Below are 22,512 nucleotides of genomic sequence, written 5' to 3'. Positions count from 1 at the left end.
GAAATATATGCTGTGTTGGATAGCAGAGAAAAGGGAGAGAGAAGACTGGTATGAAACACCAATAGCAGATGCAACTGTTGATGGGAATGGAGTTCTTTGGAGGAGGCTGGGTGGGCAGTGCTTTCAATGAGCCAGCTGTACTCCGAGTGCTTCCCATTTTCAAGGTGAGGACTGCCATGGCCAGGACCTTCTGAAGGTCTGTGCATCTTCTTGGCCTGAAGGTCTTCTCTTAGGCTGGGAGACGGCTTGGCTCCTGCTTGGGGCAGGCTTCAGCTGACAAGGAATTAACACTCTGGCCTCCCACCCCTAAAAGCAGTCTTAACCAATGGCTGGTAAGCATCCCAGCTCTGTCCCCTCATGGTGAGACAATCCGTTGTAAGCTGCCCTTTCTTCCTGTGCATCACATCTATACTTCCCATCCAGTGCTTCTCAAACCCCCCAAATAAATGACCTGGACTTGGATCCTTGACTCAGGACCTGCTTCTGGGGCAAAGCTCACTTTGGCAGGCAGATTCACAAGTGATAAAAGCTGTCATGGGATTTTAAAATTATTTTTCAGAATTGAATCTATCTGCTATTATGTTAAATGTCTTCTTGTACTGCTAGGGATTGTTCTCCATCTTTTCTGTATTCAATTTAATGGTTCAAGGTATTTCCTTATAGAGGAAAGATTAAGAAGAGTCTTTTGACAGTGATGGGTAGTTGGTTTATAAACTCCATTTTTATTCTGATTTTCTTGTAGATGTTTCTGATAAATTTCCAACTTTTTCACTCTATGCCTTAATTGTGATGAGTGATCTTTGGCAGAGAACCTTCCTGGTTAGGACACAGAGCTGGTTTATTTTATTTACTTCTACTTGCACTGGACTCTCTAATTGCATCTAGACTGGCCCTTCCAGAAACATGTTCTCCTGTTAGAAAGGAATCTGTTTAAATGGGATTATAAAGTGACAATGTTCTGCTAAAAATTATTTAAGTGGTTTTGATGATATTGGAATAATGTTCAAATACAGTATTTAAAATTATATGTATCTTTTGCACCTTTTTTTCTAATACCTATCACCTATAGGAAATGACAGTCTAATATTTCATCTGATTTTCAAAAGAATCAATTACATCTCTGAGAATCATTCTACTACAAATAAAATTTATATTACAAAGCTGAGATACACTATTTAGGTCTTTAAAAAAATTTTAAATATCTATTTAATAAACACTTTGCAGTTTTACACTTGACCAACTGACATATAAAAATTATAACACAGGCTTTTCCATGTATAACTTCTTTTTTCCAGTATTTTTTTTCTTACTCATGTCTATTACTATTTAGGTCTTGAATGAAAGATTGATTGCTGAGATTCCATTTTGAGTTAAACTGCAGTGTGATTCCCAGATCTTTTTTCTTGTCCTGTTTTTTGGAGTAAGGCTCCTTTTATCCTTTATATTTGAAATTCATACATCAATATTAACTTCTTCAAAGAGAAGGTATAAAGAGTGGCCAAGTTGATATTTTTTGGTTCCTAAAGTCAAAAGTGATTTAGACCATGTAGAATAGAGCTCTTTGAAAAGCTTTATTGCAGAGAATGCAAGAAGAGAATGCACTTTGCTTTCCACCCACTGCCTCCACGTTTGAATGGTAGACATGGGGAAAAGCTGACTCAGTGTTTTTAGGTCCTTATTATAAATTATGCAGGAATAAAACTGTCTTAAAACAACCACAAAGGAGAAAGTAAGAGTTTTTAGTGGATCTGCAGCACCTTCCCATAAAGAGATTAGCGCTGATGGCTTCAACATCTTACCATAAAAATAAGCAGTTAAAATATCTAAGTGGATCAATTTTTCTGAGGCTTGGGGTCTGGTATTTTAAAAGCCTTCCAAATTTGACTGGTTATCTTCTTATTCTTAAGCAGAAAATTTTTGGTGGCAGTTAATCATAAGAAAATTTTTATTTTTGTGTTCACTTTTAACTTCTAAGCTTAATTGCTTCGCATTATTACATAGCATAAAGCATAATAGACTTATGTGGCTTCCCTGGGGGCTCAGATGGTAAAGAATCTGAATCTGCCTGCTAATACAGGAGATGTGGGTGTGATCCCTGAGCTGGGAAGATCCCCTGGAGAAGCGACATGTCAGTAATCTTGTCTGGAGAATCCCATGGACAGAGGACCCTGGTGGGCTACAGTCCACGGGGTCACAAAGCGTCGGACACGACTGAGTGACACTTTCACTTTCACACGACAGACTTGCTCTGCTAGGCGTTTGTTTGTATTGGAATGGAATATATTTATGATCCTAACCGAGTCAAATGGTTACTCTGAGGTGATGCATTGATTCGAAGAGGCCACTGACCCTCTTGCGCTATTGGTGGGAATGTAAATTGATACAGCTGCTATAGAAGACATTGTGGAGCTTCCTTAAAACCTAGGAATAAAGCTGCTGTATGACCCAGCAATCCCACTACTAGGCTTACACCCTGAGGAAACCAAAATTGAAAGAGACATGTACCCCAATATTCATTGCAGCACTATGTACAATAGTTAGGACATGGAAGCAACCTAGATGTCCCTCAACAGATGAATGGATAGAGAAGCTGCGGTACATGTACACAATGGGATATTCCTCAGCCATAAAAGGAACACATCTGAATCAATTCTAAAGAGGTGGATGAACCTAGAGCCTATTATACAGAGTGAAGTAAGTCCAAAAGAGAAAAAAACACCATATATTTATGCATATATATGGAATCTAGAAAGATGGTACTGATGAATCTATTTGCAGGGCAGTAATGGAGATGCAGACATAGAGAATGGACTTGTGACCACAGTCGGGGAAGGAGAGGGAGGGATGAATGGAGAGAGTAGCATGGAAGGTGTACCTTACCGCCTGTTAAATAGCTAGCCAATAGGAATTTACCATATGACTCAGGGAACTCAAACTGGGGCTCTGGAACAACCTAGAAGGGTGGGAGGTGGGAGGGACATTCAAGAGGGTGGGGACATATGTGTGCCTATGACTGATTCATGTTGATGTATGGCAGAAACCAATGGAATATTATAAAGCAATTATCCTTCAACTAAAATAAAATTAAAAAAACAGAGGCCATTGGAAGTCAAAGTTTGATCACTAGAAGGTTATGTTGTCATCATTTAATTCAGTGACTGCTTATTCTGTAAAAGCTGCTGCACTCCAAGCTATGGCAGATTGGAAGATGAATCAGCTATGATTTTCCCTCACAGAGCTTGTAGTCCACTGAGGGAGACAGGATGGGTACAGATGGAAATATACTAGTAACCAAAAAAGAAGACCGACACCATGGTGTGAATGTCACAGACAGGCAAGGGAATGTCTAGCTGAGGGACCAGGGAAGGTTTCATGGAGAAGGTAGGATTTATCTTTCCTGGAAAACTGGGAGGATGTCAGTAGGTGGATGTGGGATGGTGGGAGTGTTCCAGGCAGAGACAGTAAAGGCAAGAAGATCAGATGTGTAGATGTGTTTGAAAATGCTGAGCAAGCGTATTGTGGTTGGTGTGTTGGCTGTACATGACGGAGCCCTGGGGGATGAGGTTGGGAAGGTCAGTTAGAGCCGTCTTGTGTGTAGAGAGCTAAAGTTCTAGCTCGTCTCGACTGAGCAGTGGAGAGGTTTGAGCAGCCTTTGGCAAGCCCTCCATTAGGTCCTGTTAAATTAGGGAGAGAAGGGAGTGGAATGGAAGGAGGGGGACAAGGTAGAAAGCTATGGACAGAGCTCCAGAGAGGTGATGGCGGTTTTGCCTATTAGAGATGGAAAGGACAGTAGCCTGCTAAACTCAGTTTTTCTGTGTTGGCTTTTGTTTGTTTGTTGGCCTCACCGCATGACATGCAGGATCAGGGATTGAACCTATGCCCCGTGCAGTGGAAGCACAAAGCCCTAACTATTGGACCACCAGGGAATTTCCTTCTTGTCCCATTTCAGTTGTTTTCCACTCTGCGGTCCAAAGGATCCTGTTATAATGCCGCTCCTGGGCTCAAAGCTTCTGTGGTTTCCCAGTCTAACCCCTGGTTACCTGCTTGAGGCCATTTCCTTCCTGCAGTCGGATTCTGCTTCAACCATATTGGGCTCATCACTGTTGCTCGAGTATACCAAGCACACGCTCACCTCGGGGCAGTTGTTCTTGCCGTTCCTGTGCTGAGAGTTTTCTCCATGAGGCTCCTCACTTCCTTCAGGGTATTACTCAAACAATCCCTTTCTAATGAAGCCTTACCCAGCCACCCTATTTAAAAATTTCTACCTTTTTCTCCAAAGCTTCTTATCTCTTATCTCTCCTTAATTTTTCTCCTTAGCACTGATCACTGTCTAACATACTATGTGTTTTGCTTATTGATCATCTTGGTAAGCTCCACAGAGGAAAGGTTTTCTTTTTTTTAATTGGTCCATCATGTTCTTTGATGAATTCCCACTGTCTAGTAGATGCTCAGTAAATATTTGATGAATAAACTAATGAATGATGAGAATGGAGGGAAGAAGTTTGTATAGGATATGGCAATTGCTATGGGAATTATTGGCTTCCCAGGTGCTGCAGTGGTAAAGAATCCGCCTGCAATGCAGGAGATGCAGGTTCAATCCCTGGCTCGGGAAGATCCCCTGGAGGAGGAAATGGCAACCCACTCCAGTATTCTTGCCTGGGAAATCCTGTGAACAGCGGAGCCTAGCGGGCTACAGTCCATGGGGTCGCAAAGAATCCAGCCCACCGAGCACACGTGCACGCCCTCATGGAATGACGTGAATGGAGGTATCCACGATGGTTTCAGGATTTCAAGCTCAGTTGGCAGAGAGAGGAGTAAAGGGGCGGAATGAATGAATTCTGAATGTGAGTCACCCAAGAACGTCCAGAACTGTTGCATGTCTCTCTTTGCTCTGTGGTTTAAACCTAATATAGCATGGGATATGTTAGAGCCAATACTAGACTCAAAGAGGGATCACCAGAAGCCACGTGCCTGGGCCAAGCTATCTTAGCCTCTTGTATTTTTGCCTTAGCTTTTTTGCTGATTTTAACTTTAGTTTTAGGTTTGCAGCTCTTATTAAAAGCTGTTACCTGAATTCCCCATATTTGCCATAAAAGCATTGCTCAGTGTGGTTTATACAAAACTCTATTTCTTGAGAATACTGAGAACGGAGGTTTTCAAACTTAGTCTACCTAGGAAGCATCATGAGGGCTTCATAGAGCTCAGGGTGCTAGACCAAGATGTGACCTGAGAATGTGACCTGAGAATCTGCATTTTGACAAGTTTCCAGGTGATGCTGTTGCAGATGGTCCAGGGACCATGCTGTGAGAATCTAGTGCTTTAGAACATAGAGCAAAGCTTTGTTTCTTAGGAGAAAATTAGGATGTTTCTGCTGATGATGATTATATAACTTTCTGCTTTTGTGGCCAGGAAACCAAGGGTCAAATTTGAAGACCAGAAAGAATCTTTTTGCTGGCTTTGATGTGCTATTCTGTTTATATCTTCTTTATTTCTTTTTTTCAAGGAAATATGATGCATTTCTTTTTTTTTCTTTATTGAAATGTAGGGCTTCTCTGGTAGCTCAGCTGGCAAAGAATCTACCTGCAATGCAGGAGACCCCAGTTCAATGCCTGGGACGGGAAGATCCTCTGGAGAAGGGATAGGCTACCCATTCCAGTATTCATGGATTTCCCTGATGGTTCAGATGGTAAAGAATCCACCTGCAATTCGGGAGACTTGGGTTTGATCCCTGAGTTGGGAAGATCCCCTGGAGGAGGGCATGGCAACCCACTCCATTATTCTTGTCTGGAGAATCCCCATGGGTAGAGGAGCCTGGCAGGCTACAGTTTGTGGGGTCACAGAGTCACATGACTGAGTGACTAAACACAGCATTGCACAGAACTTCTCTGATGGCTCAGAGGGTAAAAATCTCCCTGTATTGCAGGAGACACAGGAGGTGTGGCTTCAATTCCTGGGTCAGGAAGATCCCCTGGAGGAGGCCATGGCAACCCAGTCCAGTACTGTTGCCTAAAAAATCCAGTGGACAGAGGAGCCTGACAGTCTATAGTCCAAGAAGTCGCAAAAAGTCAGACAAAACTGAGCACACATAGTTAATTTACAATATTGATTTAGTTTTGGATGTGCAACGTAGTGATTCAGCATTTTTATACTTTATACTTCATTTAAAGTTATTAGAAAACAATAGCTATATTCCCTGTGCTCTACAATGTATGCCTGTGGCTTGTTTATTTTATATATGTTTGTGCGTAGTTGCTCAGTTTTGTCTGACTCTTTGCGACCCCATGGACTGTAGCCTGCCAGGCTTCTCTCTGTCCATGGGGATTCTCCAGGCAAGAATACTGGAGTGGGTTGCCATGCCCTCCTCCAGGGGATCTTCCCCACCCAGGGTTGGAACCCATATCTCCCTCTTTGCAGGCTGATTCTTTACCGCTGAGCCACCAAGGAAGCCCATTTTATACATAGTAGTTGTATTTCTTAATCCCTTACCCCTGTCTTGCCACCGCTCCTTTCCTCTTCCCACTGGTAACCCGTGGTTTGTTCTCTATGTGAGTCTGTTTCTGGTTTGCTATATGCATTTGTTTTATTTTTTAGATTACACGTATAAGTGATTACAGAGTGTTTGTCTTTCTTTGTCTGACATTTCACTAAGCATAACACTCTCTAGGTCCGTCATGTTGTTGCAGATGGCAGAATCCCACTGTTTGTCATGCTGTGTAGGGTTCCACTGTAACCATATGCTACATCTTTATCCATTCATTTCATCTTCTCTATAATTCTTTGTTTAATTTCTCTTTTACATTTATTTTGTTGTACCTTCAGCTTAGGAGGCAAAAGGTAAATGGTAACAGGCATGGCAAAGAATTCCTAGAAAGAGCACACTTAAAATACTCGGTGCAAGTTAACTGTGGGACTGTAACCCAAAGTGGAATCTGTCTGCTTGCCACTCAAAGATCAGTTTGGTGATCTTAAAGAGGCCAGTTTGGTGAAAAGGAAAGTTTATTTTGAATGCTGGCAACTGGGAAGAAGGCCAGATGCTTGTCCAAAGTCAACCCCTCCACCCTGACCATCAAGGGGCAAAAGCTTTTATAGGCGGAGGGAGGGGCCTACATGTAGAAAAGCACAGTCAGCTCTGACAGTCATTTTGAAATTGGTCATCAGTGGTCTGATCAGCGTCATCTTGGTTGTAAGGAACAGTGAATCTTCAGTTCCAGGGTTGGTTTGTTTCTATTTCCTTGAGGCCGATTCTTGGAATTAGGGCGGTTAATGTCATGGCTGCAGTTTGGTCGTCATGTAGTTTACTTCTTCGACCTGGTGGGGGTTTCAGTATCTGTAAGACAGTTCACAGGATAAGGCTCAGAATATTATCCCTAGCCTGTGAGAAGGAACTAAAGGTCTTGGCTATGCTTGCTGCTGCTGCTGCTGCTACTAAGTTGCTTCAGTCGTGTGAGACCCCTTAGACGGCAGCCCACCAGGCTCCCCTGTCCCTGGGATTCTCTAGGCAAGAACACTGGAGTGGGGTGCCATTTCCTTCTCCAATCATGAAAGTGAAAAGTGAAAGTGAAGTCACTCAGTTGTGTCCGACTCTTCGTGACCCCATGGACTGTAGCCTATGCTTATGACTACATTATTAGTATTTGGTTTCCTTTGACTGTTTTCCTCTGTTTCTGCGTTTTCTCACTTCTCCAATTAAACTTATTCTTTGGCTAAAGTTTTTTCACAGACAAAAGGCAGGCAGAGGACATGGGAGGGGGCCAGAAGGACCGTAGGGTCCTGCTCTGTTTCAGGACTAATGTTCATCAGAGTAGTCCCTACTTTGAAATATATATATATATATATATATATATATATACACACATAAATACTCATTAGAGTTAAGCAAGCAGGATTGTACTATGGCTGCTGCTGCTGCTGCTGCTAAGTCGCTTTAGTCATGTCTGACTCTGTGACCCCAGAGATGGCAGCCCACCAGGCTCCCCCGTCCCTGGGATTCTCCAGGCAAGAACACTGGAGTGGGTTGCCGTTTCCTTCTCCAATGCATGAAAGTGAAAAGTGAAAGTGAAGTCGCTCAGTCGTGCCCGACCCTCAGCGACCCCATGGACTGCAGCCTTCCAGGCTCCTCCATCCATAGAGTTTTCCAGGCAAGAGTACTGGAGTGGGGTGCCATTGCCTTCTCCATGTACTATGGCTAGTAATCACTTATAATGTATTTTGGGTCCTGATGGCTGCTATTTCTATTCACTGTCAGCAGGTAAGTGGTTCAGGAGCTCAGTGTGCTCTCATACTGGAGTATTTTTGTTTGATGGTCAAAAACTGGCAAACCTGGGCTTTCCTGGTGGCTCAGTGGTAAAGAATCCACCTGCCAGTGCAGGAGACACGGGTCCGGGAAGATCCCACATACTGAAGAGCAACTAAGCCCGCGCACCACAACTACTGAGCCTGTGCTCTAGAGCCTGGGAACCACAGCTCCTGGGCCCATGTGCTGCAACTGCTGAAGCCTGTGCACCCTAGAGCCTGCGCTCAGAAACAAGAGAAGTCATCGCAATGGGAAGCCCCCACACCGCAACTAGAGTAGCTCCCACTCCCCACAACTAGAGAAAGCTGGTGCAGCAACAGACTCAGCACAGCCAAAATATTAATAAATAATTTTTAAAAATAAGAAATCAGTTACGATGGTAAATTTAAAAAAAAGACAAATCTATCAATACCTGCTGCCTCATTATACTGTGTGCGCTGTGAGGCATTGGAGAACAGCAAGGTATGGTGTCTGAAGGAAAGTTACAGGGCTCAAAATAGCCTGGAGTTAAAACTCCCCTCCAGGTCCTCCCACCATTCTATGCAAAACAAAGAACTCTCTCACCAAAAAAATGAACACTAGGTTGATTATGCCCAGCTCCCAGCCGATCCAGCCTCTGGCCAATCTCCAAAATTCCTTGCCCCAGCCATTTAAGAGATAACTACTCTGAACTACCTTGGAGAACAGGCCCCCTTGAGACAGTAGCTTTCCATATACATGCCTATGTATACTTAGTCTTTTCTTGGGTAAGGGCAGCTTCTCACTGATCTGACTGCTGCCCCTTCTCACCTCATTAAAGGTGATCTGTTCCTGTAAAGTGCTGGTCTCTGTCTCATTCTTTTTCTGAACCTCGCCTTCTCTAACTCCATACCTTACAGTGTCTGCACTTGCTAAGGCTGTCCCTGGCAGCTTCCATAAGAATCCAAGCACACCACGTAGCTCAGATTTTCTGAAACTTTGACAAACGGTCACCTGTGATGCAAGGTCAAGGGGAGGGACCACATCAAATTTGTTGCAGCGTAGCCCTGTGGTGAGAATCCCTGGTGGTTCAGATGGTAAAGACTCCTCCTGCAATGCGGGAGATCTGGGCCAGGCAGATCCCCTGGAGAAGAGAATGAATGGCAACCCACTCCAGTATTCTTGCCTGGAGAGTCCCATGGACAGAGGAGCCTGGCGGCCTCCAGTCCATGGGGTCACTAAGAGGCAGATACGACTGACAGACTAACAAGCAGCCCTGTGGTGACTGGAGTTTAGCACCGGAGTCCAGGTGTGGCTGCTGGCTGGCTGGGTTACCTGCACTGCCTTTGATGTACATGTGGGAACCAGCAAGGGACCTGCCAGCGATAGCAACACTTCTCAAAGCGATTTCTAGGTATTGTCTGCCTTGTGTTATATTCTCTTGAGTTCTGGAGGTCTGTATTGAGTTTTATTTCTATATTACGGCTGCTGAAGGCATTTCTAGTTTTAGTGTCAGACTGTCCTTGTAAGTGAATTTGTAAGAGTTCCTGGCATTCAGTGATCCAAAAAATGATAATTGCTACCGTTAGTTAGTCCCTCTGTCATTCTTTTTTAAAAAATTATTTATTTATTTTTTGGCTGTGTTGGGTCTTCGTTTTGACGTGTGGGCTCAGTACTTGTGATGTGTGGGCCTAGTTGTCCTGCAGCATGTGGGATCTTAGTTCCTTGACCAGGAATTGCATCCGGGTCCCCTGCATTGGAAGATGATTTCTTAATCACTGGACTACCAGGGAAATCCCTCCATCATTCTTTTTACCGCATCTTTGATTTCATGATGACACAGTTATAAATGACACCACGAAACTTATCTTAAAAAAAAAGAAACTTATCTAAGATATATTAGCATAGAAATTAATATTTGGCTGCAAATTGATAGATCCAGCAGCTTCTTTGCTAACTTTGCTTTTGAAACTTTGTCTTTGTAAAATAATTTTGAATTATAATAAAAGCCACAGAAATAGCACACACAACTCCTGGGTTCCCTGAGCCCAATTCCCCGATTGTTAATGTTTCTGACCTATTTGTGAAGTTACTGACCCCTAGTACTTCAGTGTTTCCTACTTCAAGGATACTCTTCTGCAGGACAGTACTCTACAGGGCAGTCATGGGAATCAGGAAATTAACATTAATCCAATGCTACCATCTAGACCATAGCCTCCATTCAAATTTTGCCTGTTATCCCTACATTGCCCTTAATGTCCAAACCAATCCTCCGTCACAGATTGTATTCATATTTAGTTGTGATGTGTTTTGGTCCGTCAATTTGGATCAGTTCCTCATCAACCCTAATATTTTATGAACTTGATCTTTTGAAAAATTGTAAGGCAGTAACTTTATAGAATTTGGGTTTGATGATGTTGCCTCCTGATCTATGCTCGTTTGTAGACACAGAAAGGATGCCATCTCAGTGTCATCACAGAAGCCACACAATGTTAATCTGCCCTGTTACCAGTTGTGTAAACTTTCCTATCTTGAATGGGATTGGATCTCCCAGGCCTCTGCACTCCAAAATTACCAAGTATATTGCATGTATAAATCAATAAATAAATTGTAGATACTCTGTGAGAAAGTACTTTGAGGTGGTATAAAGACAGTTGGGGCTTCCCTGGTAGCTCAGCTGGTAAAGAATCTGCCTGCAGTGCAGGAGACCCCGGTTTGATTCCAGGGTTGGGAAGATCCTCTGGAGAAGGGATAAGCTACCTACTCCAGTATTCATGGGCTTTCCTGATGGTTCACATGATAAAGAATCTGCCTGCCATGCAGGAGACCTTGGTTCAATCCCTGGGTTGGGAAGATCCCCTGTAGGGGAGGGTATGACTACCCACTCCAGTATTCTTGCTTGGAGAAGCCCATGGACAGGAACCGAAGGTCGCAGAGTCAGACACGACTGAGCAACTGAGTACAAATACAGTTGATCCTTGTTATTTGTGGTAGTTTTGTTTTGTAAAGTTGTGGTAAACACTGTGTTAGAGAATGCTGAAGCATTACTCTGGGGGAAATATGGGTTAACTTCGCATCACAATATAATCATCAATCAATATATAACCTTGTGTTTCTGTTGAAAGACACCTTATTTAATATAGGTTGTTGATTCATTAATATTGAACCCACAGCCAACAATAGTATAACTCATGCCTGAAGGAAGCTGATTCCATCCAGTTGGTGATGGACAGGGAAGCCTGGCATGCTGCAGTCCATGGGGTAGCAAAGAGTCTTTCAGTCGGAGCCACTGAACTGAACTGAACTGAATTGACGGAAGCTTATGTAACACATGAATTAATAATTTCTCCAAGGACTTTGGGGTGGCTCAGTGATAAAGAATCTGCCTGCCAAGCAGGAGACTCTGTTTCAGTCCCTGGGTCAGGAAATTGCCTTGAAGAAGGAAATGGCAACCCATTTCAGTATTGCCTAGGAAAGCCTGTGGACAGAGGAGCCTGCAGTCCATGGCGTCACAAGAGTCGGACATGACTTAGCAACTAAAAGGCCAACTGCCAAGGACTTCTGGATCCTTTTACTGGCAAGTGGCATTTAGAAACCAAGAACTGGGTGCTAGATGGGTTCATTGCTACCAGTGTGTCGTTACTTCTGTCTTGTTAACACACACACACACACACACACACACACACACACACACACACATCTATTATCTATCATATCTGTCTATCTATCTATCTAGATAATGAGCCCCACCAGCCAAAGACAATCCTGGAGATCTGCACCCCCCACCCGCATCACCTGCTGCAGGGCATGTAGTTTGAAAGTTTAGTTTGAACAATAGGGGAGGAGGAAGGTGGAAGAAAAAAGGAAACTAGCTTAGAGTTGTTCAGAGTCTGAATGTTTGCTAAATTCTTAAGTAATAGGTTTTTTTTTTAATAAAAGAAGAGAGAAAAACATAACATGTATTTTTAGTTAGCTTTGAAATTAGAAGGCTATTTTATCATGCTAAATGGGTATACAAGAAAAACCAGTTTTTCTTACAAAAAACTAGTATCTTAAAATATTCATGTTATACATATGTTATCTTCTTGGGTTTGCAAGTTTTATTGTATATTTTCCCAGATGTTTTAGATTCGACACGTTGGCTTTAATTTACCAGCTAGCTTAATTTGAATCTTTAAATGTCCATGGGAAAATCTTCTTAACTTTCTAATTTTTAATTCTGGAGATGGCATTTTGATTTGCAGTATTTATAAGAGAATACTGGATAATTTTATGAAATATTTTATATTTTTTCTGGTGTGTTTATGTTAAAAAATAAAGTATGCATCTTAATTTTACTTTTAAAATACTTATTTAAACTTTAAGTAATTAAATTATGATATAGAACATTAAAATCAGTTTGCACTTCAAAATGATAATAAACAGTCTTGACTAACTCTTAAATTCTAGTGAATAGGCTATGAATTATAGCTTTAATAATGCTGTTGCTGGTTAGTAGCTTCAGTTGTGTCCGACTCTGTGCAACCCCATGGGCTGTAGCCCACCAGGCTCCTCTGACCATGTTATTCTCCAGGCAAGAATACTGGAGTGTGTTGCCATGCCCTCCTCCAGGGGATCTTCCCGACTCAGGGATTGAACGTGGATCTCCTGCATTGCAGGAGATTCTTTACCATTGAGCCATCAGGGAAGCTTTAATAATGGCTGTTGCTTAATTTTTAGGAAATTATTTTATTATGTTGTAGCATAAGGAGATAACTGTTCTAATAACTGAGAGACTCTGTATCTCAAAAGTAAGGCAGCTTACCTTTTCTATGAAGATGTATAAAGATCATGCACATGTGGGTTAACTCACATTACAAATATGCAAAAAATACAAAAGCATACACTCAAGAATCTTTTCTTGTTTCTCTTTCCCAGTCTTACTCCTGTTTACATAATTTCTCGGTATTATATATATTGAAAAGTATACATTCAACCATATGTAAACACATTGTTTTCATTTGTTTTTACTTAAATATTTACACACACACACACACACACACACACACACACACACACACGCATGTATATGGGCTTCCCAGGTGGCGCTAGTAGTAGAGAACCTGCCTGCCAATGCGTGAGATGCAAGAGATGCAGGTTCAATCCGAGTCCAGAAGATAATCTGGAGAAAGGAATGGTCACCCACTCTAGTATTCTAGCCTGGAAAATACTATGGACAGACGAGCCTGGCGGACTGCCGTCCAAAGAGTCACAAAGAGTCGGACTCGACTGAAGCAACTTAGCACGCAAGCACGAATGTATATGTATATTTTTGTACAGCTTGCTTTTTTCATTAGTGAAAATATTTTTTGGAGTTCCTTTCATGGCAGTATTTCATAGTATTTCATACTATTCCATAGTATTTCATTACATGACTGTGCCCTAGTTTATTTAAATGTTTCCCACTAATGGACATTTGGGGTTTCCCTGGTGGCTCAGACAGTAAAGAATCCTGCAATGCAGGAGACCTGAGTCTGATCGGAAGATCTCCTGGAGAAGGAAATGGCAACCCACTCCAGTATTCCTGCCTGGGAAATCCCATGGAGAGAGGAGCCTGCCGAGCTGCAGTCCGTGGGGTCACAACTGAGTAACTAACATCACCAACCCAACACCATTGATGGACATTTAGTTTTTTCTCCTAAATTTTTGCTTTTATAAACCATGCTGCAATGAAACTGAACATGCATCTTGAAGCATATATATGACAGTTTTTGTGAAAGAAATGCCTAGATTCAAGTGAGACTTTTCTCTTTTCCTTGAGAGGCAGCTGGACAGGTACAGAGCCCCACCTCTGGGCTGTCCGGCTCCTTCAGATATCATTTCTGCTTGTTCCTCAATCCAAAGTCCCTGGAAGTATCTGACTTGGTGACCTTATCTCTTCTACCCTTCTAATTGTATTATTTCCTGTTTCTTAATGAGACGGAAAGAACAGATGTCCAATAGCATGTACCAGTTCCTCTGCTGTGGGCGTTTGCCATGTCAGGCTAGAGAGCTGGCATCTCAGAAGTGCATTTACTCAGAGAAGTGTTAGTTGGGCGAAGCAAAAACTGTTAATTGAGGGCTATATTGCAGGTACTTTACACATTTAATAGTCTTAAGGGTCTTAACAAAGATTAACATTGTTTAATCAATTAAAAAAATGCGGTTCATTTATTCTAAGCAGTTTTTGAAACAGAAGTCATAGGTTGCCTCCTTCTTAGAAGGATATTTGTGTATGGGTATGTTTTTAGCTTCTTTGTTAAATTTCGTTATCCTAGTTGAACAATTAAAAAAAAAAACACCGGAGTCTATTTAATAAAGGGGACGAATTCTAATCATTCATCAGGTTTTCCTGTATTGCTGAATGGCTATTTCCAGTTCATTTCAAAAGCAGTTCAATTTTCTTTTTCTTTTCCATCCCTTGTTTATAACATTCATTTGTCATTTTTGTCATTTTGTAGACCTACCAAGAGCAGCTGTCAGGATCTTAAGCAACATGACATTCCTTTTTGTGAGTTTGTCATACACAGCTGAGAGTGCCATTGTAACTGCTTTCATTACCTTCATCCCCAAGTTCATCGAGTCACAATTTGGTATTCCAGCTTCCAATGCCAGCATCTACACTGGTAAGGCACTGCCATTAGAACTCCTTGAAACCATGATCATTTTTTGACCACTAAACTAAAATGCAATGAGTGAAGACAAAGTTCGTTCTAACATTAAACTGTTAAAATTCAAGTTCATGAACAGCAACCTTCCCCCTTCAGATTTTAGGAGGTGGAAGTCTTTGAATGTTTTCTCTTTGATTCAGATTGTGTTACTGTGTGACATTTTTACCAGCTGTGTTTTGGAAAAGGGAGAACTTTTCATACTTGTGTTTTTAAGATTCTCAGTTTGAAAGAATAAAATAGGCAAAGTGTTCAAACTTAAACCTGAACAAATCTTTTTTATGGGTTGACATGAGTCTGACAATGTTCAATTGAAAAAATTTGATAATCTGAAATAGAGATCAATTTCATGGTATCAGGATTTTCTCTTCCTAAATGTGAGCAGATTTTAATTCTGTTACTGGAGGTACTTGAAGTTAGAAAGGAAATCTATAAATTTTGTCTCAGGTGATGTTTTATGTTTGAGGAAATTGATTTTTAGAAGATTTTGGTACAGGGACCCATAGCATCCAGTGATCAGAGCTTTCTTCTCACAGTAAATTGGGTTCTCAGTAATGTGGGAACATGAATTCTCAGATATTGGGATTTTCAGTGTATTATACCATAGAATATTCTGGGTATTTTCTTAGTGGTTTCAAAGGTGATCAAATAACTGTACCTAAGGCTTTATTTGTTAATAAAGTGCATTTAAGCAGTTAAGTGGAGAATTGCAAGAACTTTACTGATGGCCTTGGCTCCCACTTTCTCCTCCATGTCCACATTCAAACCCAGGAAGCTTGGATTAAATTAACAAACAGAATTATATTATTTGTAGAAAGAGCAGTTGACTTGAATTATTTGAGTAATCATTTTGTTCCATATTTCACTTTGCCAATAAAAAGACATGCATATTGAGTTGTAGGCCCATCATAACAAATCTTTTTATAAAGAGTATACTTCTTTGGATCTTGTAATTGTCACCTATAATTTTTTTTTTTCTGTTGGTTTTAAAGAAATATATGTTTTCCTTACATTAGGGTAAAATTTATAGATTACATTGTAATTTGGTTTCCAGATATCCTGAACATCGCATTTCTAGTTTAATTCCTACTCTAACTCTGGGGGCTGCAGTCCATAGAGTTGCAAAGAGTTGGACACTACCAAAGTGACTGAGCACACCTTCATCCTTTGTCTTAAAAAAAAAAAATTGATTAATTATTGGCTGTGTTGGGTCTTTGTCACAGTATGGTTGGGCTTAATTGCCCCAGGGCATGTGGGATCTCAGTTCCCTGACCAGGGATTGAACCCACGTCCCCTACAATGGAAGCTGGATTCTTAGCCACTGGACCACCAGGGAAATCCCTACACTAACCTTTGTTGAGCAACAATTCTTGCATAGGGAAACCATGAGTGGTCTCGTAGTTAGATCTGAAGCTATGTAACTGTCGAATGTAATCTCAGCATTTCCTACTCTGTATTTAAATATTAAAGGTGTTACTGGAAAGAAGGTTCATAGTCAAATAAATTTAGGGCTTGCTGAATTAAAATACTACAGAGTTCTTTGCTGTTGGACTTTCCATAACCCTAAGAACCCTTGGAGGAGGAAAATGGCAACTCCAGTATTTTTGCCTGGGAAATCCCAAGGGGGAGCCTGGTTGGCTACAGTCTATGGGGTTGCAAAAGAGTCAGACTTGACTTAGCAATTATACAACAGCAACATACCAATGTGCATTGTGAACTCCCAAAGGAAGGTTCCGAGTATGGTCTCTCCCACATTTATTTGACCATGGAATCTGGCTTTTTTGTTTTGTTTTGTTTTTAAAGGCATTCATTCTCATGAACAGTGTTTCCTGGGGCACATGTCAGGAAATTCTAGTGACGAGGGAGCAGAGATGTCTAGATCATCCCATTTGCCTCCAGATGGACCATTTTGATCTCAAGGTCTCCTGGGCAGTGGTCCAGTGATGAGCTGGGTTGGAACTGATGCATGTGGAGTGTATATTGACCAAGGCCATCTCTTAATTACTGGTCCAGTCAGAGGCTAGATAGATAACTTCTGTGGAGAAATAGAATAAAGGGGGTGTTTGGTTGCAGAGTTCCACAGTGGTATGTGGTCAAGGCAGTGGTCATTGGATGTGACCACCTGGGTAAAGAGGGTATAAGAACTAAATCATGAAATTTGTTCATCCTGTGTTTTAACATCTGGGTTAGAGGAGCTGTATCACACTGTGCCAGTGCCACTCTGGTTTCATCAACAGCAAGTTTTTTTTTTTTTTATCCTTACCAATGCAGTTTATACGATGTTTGGTAGTCTTTGGTATTTTGATAAAAGGCCTTTCATTTCTAGCTCACATACTTTTTCCTTCCTTTCCAGACAGATAAAAAATAATAATAGTTAAGAAAGTCTCCTGGAGAAGGGAATGGCAACCCATTCCAGTATTCTTGCCCGGGAAATCCCATGGACAGAGGAGCCTGGTGGGCTTCAGTCCATAGTGGTCATAAAGAATCAGACACGACTGAGTATTAACTTCTGCACTTTCAAGAGATACTCTGATTAAGAATAGTGGATGGCTTGTCATTACAATATGGCTAAACAGGGCTGAAAATTCTTTTTAAAATTCACCTTGACTTTTTAAATTTGTAAGGATTGAATCCTTCTTACTCTCCAAGCAGAGATCTGTATTTTTTAAGAACTTGTTAAATGTTTTGTATTTAAATCCCCTTCTATGCATATAAGTAACTTGGAGAATGAAGAAATGTATCTGAAGGTGAATCTAAAAGTAGTTTTAATTTCTCCTCTGACAAAGTTTTCGAGTTAAAGTTCTTTTTTCATTAAAAAAAATTCCTCGCCCCCTCCATAGCAGTTTGTTTTGTTGTGTTATATGGTGGAGGTGAGGCTCCACACATGTATCAAAAGACTGGCTTTTGCTCACTTGCCCCTTTGCATAGTCATTGAACACTCTGAGTACTATGGCACTGTGCTCTGTATGTGTGTGTGTGTGTGTGTTAGCAGGTAGGGGGAAATACAAAGACTCAAATTTGAACCTTAAGTTTCTTATAGATCTGGGAAGAGAGAGAGAGTGAGCTTATGAAGTAAGTTTAGACAAAGCTGATTAAATAAATCAGTGGAGGCTTTGGGTTAGTGTGAGTTGCATTTCATGGAGGAGAAATGGTTTTAACCAGGCTTTATTTATTTATTTGGCTGCGCTTAGTCTTCACTGGTGCCTGGGCTTTTCTCTAACTGCAGCAAGCGGGAGCTGCTTGCTTGCAAGCAGGCACTGCTCTCTGCTCATAGTGCCTGGGCCTCTCATTGCAGGGCTTCTCTTGTTGCAGAGCATGGGCTCTGGGGCACCAGGGCTTCAGCAGTCGTGGCTCCCTGGCTCTAGAGCCCAGGCTCAGTAGTTGTGATACACCGGCTCCTCGGCATGTAGGATTCTGGACCAGGGATTGAACCTGAGTCTCCTTCACTGGCTGTTGGATTCTTTACTACTGAAGCTCCACCCCCAACCCCCCCCGCCCCCCCGGCCCCACTGCGGCAGGGCAATGGTGGTATCTAAGGTGGCTAATACCTTTACCCTCATGCTGCTAATTCACTGACTTTAGGCTGTCAAGTGTTTCTCTCTGGGTATGTTTCTAATCTAGGAAACAATAATTTGGACTGGAATGAATTTGATGACTTCTTCCTGCTCCAGAATCTTAGATGAAATAATTTTCCCAAGGCCACATGTACCAAATAAACTTATTCTTACATTCCTGTAGAGTCATGTGATTTTCTTACAAGGGAAATAGTTAATAAGCAATTCATCACTGGGGTATTTTTAGTAATGTTGCATCACCACAAACTTTGGCTATGTCCAGCATCCTTTGATCTCTTTTTCTTTGCTGTGGGCAACCAGAGGTAGTTCATGGATTTCTCTTGGAATTCCATCTGTCACTTCATTCAGTGCATGATTTTAGCCATGTCACTTAACTGCTCTGTCTCAGTTTCTCATTTGTAAAATGTGAGCGATCCTCTCCCAAACCTACTAACAGAAGTTCAATGAGATAATGATATCTTAAATAATTTGGCATACAGTTATAGATGGTCAGTAAAACCTTTGCATGTTGTAAGATCCTGTTGAATTTAAATCCCCATTGAAGAGTTTTGTTAGATTTTCTGATTTAAAACAAACTTTCTGTTAGTCTAATTTAGAGTAGCAATTCGAAGGCATTTTGTTAAATCTCATCTGATAAGAGGAGTAATACATTCAAAGGAAATTATATGGAGTGACTATTTTTAGTCTTGATCATAGGAATAAAGTGGCAGAAACCTTCTAGGGCAGGAGATGGGCAGAAGATGCTGAGGAGGGAAATTCATGGTGTAATGCATCATGAATCCATTTTCCTATCTCTGTCTCTCAGTCTCTCTCTCTCTCTTCTTTCTCTGTCTCTCTCTCTCTTTTTCTTAATATTTATTTTTATTTCTTGGCTGTGCTGGATCTCAGCTGTGGCTTGCAGGATCTAGTTACCTGACCAGAGCTCGAACTGAGGCCCCCTGCAATGGGAGCTTGGAGTCTTAGCCACTGAACCACCAGGGAAGTCTTTCTGTCTCTCTCTTTGAATTTCTCTAAATCAATTTACCAAATGACCAGCCTCCTGTTTGGCCAGTTCTCCAAGTGACCATTATTTCTTTTGTGATTCGTTAGCTTTATTTACCTGGAGAAGGAAATGGCCACCCACTCCAGTGTTGTTGCCTGGAGAATCCCAGGGACGGGGGAGCCTGGTGGGCTTCTGTCTATGGGGTCACATTGAGTCGGACATGACTGAAGCGACTTAGCAGCAGCAGCAACAGAATCAAAAATTTTATTCTAGCAAATTTGTATAGTGACCAGTAAATTTAAGAAAACATAGTGAATGCATGGCTTTTTATATGTTTGTTGTGCTTTAATCCACTGCAGTCATTATTCTTTTTGATGTTCCAATTGTGCAGTCCTTGGCCTCTGGGAGCCCCTTCAAGTTAGCATCTGTATATCCTTTGGAACAACCTCAGTAGTCTTTATGGTTTTCTGCCCTAGACCTGGGATCAGTCACACTTCTCCAAGGAGTCCTGGTTCCTTTTAGAATAAATGATCTTTGGAGGTCACCCTCTGAGCACTGGGGTGATCATTGGTACAAGTTGTTGTTTGTAGGCCTTTTGTTTTTTAAATAAAAAGAGGAAAGCAAATCATGAAGTTATGTGATATTTCTGCTTCAGTTGTTAAGAATACAAGTTGACACTTCTTTGATACATCGTTTTGCTCTAGTATTGAAAATTTTTCTTCCTAATGACTTTTACATATTACTTTTTCCATATGTGTATGTGTGTGAGCATGAGTTTGAGTATAATGGTTTCAAATAATCTATCAGTATTATTACTGTGAAATATGACACACAGTTTTAGGTGTCTCTGTGGTTCTTTCTGTCCATAGGCTATCTGTTAGGGATTTGCAAAATACTGTGGCCTAAAGTTATTTGAAATAATTCCTCTCTGTTTGGTTATGGCCACAACCTGATATGCTGTGGAAATCATTTGCTTTAATTTGTTTTTAGTTTTTTAGGATTCCTTTATTTTTTCATTTGTAAATAAAACAATTTATTTTAATTTTTTTTAATTGGCTGAAAGCTGCTTTACAGTTTTGTGTTGGTTTCTGCCATAGAACAATGAGAATCAGTCATAATTATATATATATCGCATCCCTCCCTCCCCTCCCCTCATCCTGCCTCTCTTGGGCATCACTGAGCACCAGACTGGGCTCCTTGTGTTATTTAGCAGCTTCCCACTAGCTATCTGTTTTACACATGATTGTGTGTATATGTCAATACTACTTTCCCAATTCGTCCTACCCTCTCCTTTCCTCACTATGCCCACAAGTCTGTTCTCTACTAGGTTCATCAGTACCATTTTTCTAGATTCCATATATATGCATAAATGGCAACTCACTCCAGTTGTTTTACCTAGAGAATCCCACGGATAGAGGAGCCTGATGGGCTGCAGTCCATCATGGAGTCGCAAAAAGTTGGACAGGACTGAGTGACTAATACTATTTTTTTTTTTCTATTTTTTGGTTTTTAAGTTAAATTTGTTTTTTTAAATTATGGAAGACATTTATATGATTTGAAAGTCAAAACAATACAACGAAGGACATTCAGAAAAGCTTCTTCTATGGGTCTGACACTGTGCCAGTTGCTGGAAACACTATGATGAGAACACAGAGGGATCCCACCCTCAAGGACCTTACCATCTAGTGACCCCAATGGGCTGCTTGTGTTCCCAGACAAGTTCCTTAACTTTTATGAGAGTTACAGGTTGTGATGATTAAATGAGGGCATGTAGATGGTGTGCTTAGCACTGTGGCTGGGAAGTAGCTGTTAGTAATAACTGCAGTGCCCACTTTATGAGGGCTTCCCAGGTGGCACAGCGGTCAAGAATCCGCCTGCCAGTGCAGAAGATGCAAGGGACTCTGGTTCGATCCCTGGACCAGGAATGTCCCCTGGAGTAGGAAATGGCTCTAGTATTCTCACTTGGAAAATTCCATGGACAGAGGAGCCTGGCGGGCTACAGTCCATGGGCTAGCAAAAGAGTCAGACACAACTTATCGACTAAACAAAAACAACAACAAACGGTAACCTCTTCAGTCCTCAGTCTCATCTTTGGAATAAGGGGTTTAATGAGGCCACCTTTCACCAAAGAGCAACTGACTGACACCCCAGTGTCTCCTCTACACAAAGTCCTCTGATCTTTGTGAGCAACTTCTTTTTCTAGGCATTCAAGTTAGTGTCTTGCCATTTCACTTTGGATGTATGTAATATCTTTTCCTGGCACTTTAAATTTCTTTTATAGATATACTGATTTTTTTTCCTCCTTTGGTGCTTGTGACAGAACTGATGTTGAATTGCCACGCTTTTTGCTTTTTTTTGGAGGGACTGTCAAAGAGTAAGGTAGGTTGATGATTAAATTTCTCCTTTTAAAAACTCCAGACATTTTTACTGAGTGTGGTCCTGTAAAAGTTCATACCCTGCTGAAGTGAGGTGATCCCTACCCACTTTGTAGTGAGTCAACATCTTAGAAGAGAAAGGTGATGGATTTTGGAGTCATAGGTATGGGTTCAAGACCTGCCTCTGCTATTTATTCACCATGTAACCTTGGGTGAGTTAACTAATTTCTCTAGCCTCAGTTTTACTAGCTGCGAATCATAGCTATTTAATAGCTGGTGTAATCACAGCTATTTAACTGGGCTTTTTGAAATTTTAAAAAGTTTAAAAGTGACTTACCAAGTGTAAAGAGCAACATAAATATTAATAATGAGAACAACCCTGGATTTCATCTCCATTTACCAAGTATTTCATTCTCCACAATAGGACAGGAGAACCAGGATTGTCATTATTTTACTATGTATTTATTCGGCTCTGTTGGGTCTTAGCTGTGGCACATGGGCATTTTACTGTGGTGTATGGGTCACTCTAGCTGTGGCTTGAAAACTCCAGAGCACATGGGCTCAGCAGCTGTGACTCGTGGGCTTAGATGCCCCATTGCATGTGGGATCTTAGTTCCCCGACCAAGGATCAAACCTATGTCTC

The 22,512-nt window shown here is 41.3% G+C and overlaps 1 protein-coding gene across 3 annotated transcripts in view; it reads left to right on the top strand.

The window, feature by feature from the left end:
• The window catches only part of SLCO5A1 (solute carrier organic anion transporter family member 5A1), a 144,529-nt gene that overhangs the window by 73,162 nt on the left and 48,855 nt on the right, over positions 1-22,512 (top strand). For 2 of the 3 annotated variants that reach the window (XM_068983973.1, XM_068983975.1), the window contains exon 4: positions 14,731-14,895. The exons of the other annotated variant lie outside the window; for it this stretch is intronic. In XM_068983973.1, coding sequence (XP_068840074.1) covers positions 14,731-14,895 — 165 coding nt within the window. The remainder of the gene's footprint in view (positions 1-14,730; positions 14,896-22,512) is intronic. 3 annotated transcript variants of the gene reach the window in all.

This window comes from Capricornis sumatraensis, chromosome 11, assembly GCF_032405125.1.
Source record: "Capricornis sumatraensis isolate serow.1 chromosome 11, serow.2, whole genome shotgun sequence".
NCBI classification, from domain to species: domain Eukaryota; kingdom Metazoa; phylum Chordata; class Mammalia; order Artiodactyla; family Bovidae; genus Capricornis; species Capricornis sumatraensis.
Note: the sequence above shows the minus strand (reverse complement) of the source record. Positions and strands in the feature narration are given on the sequence as shown.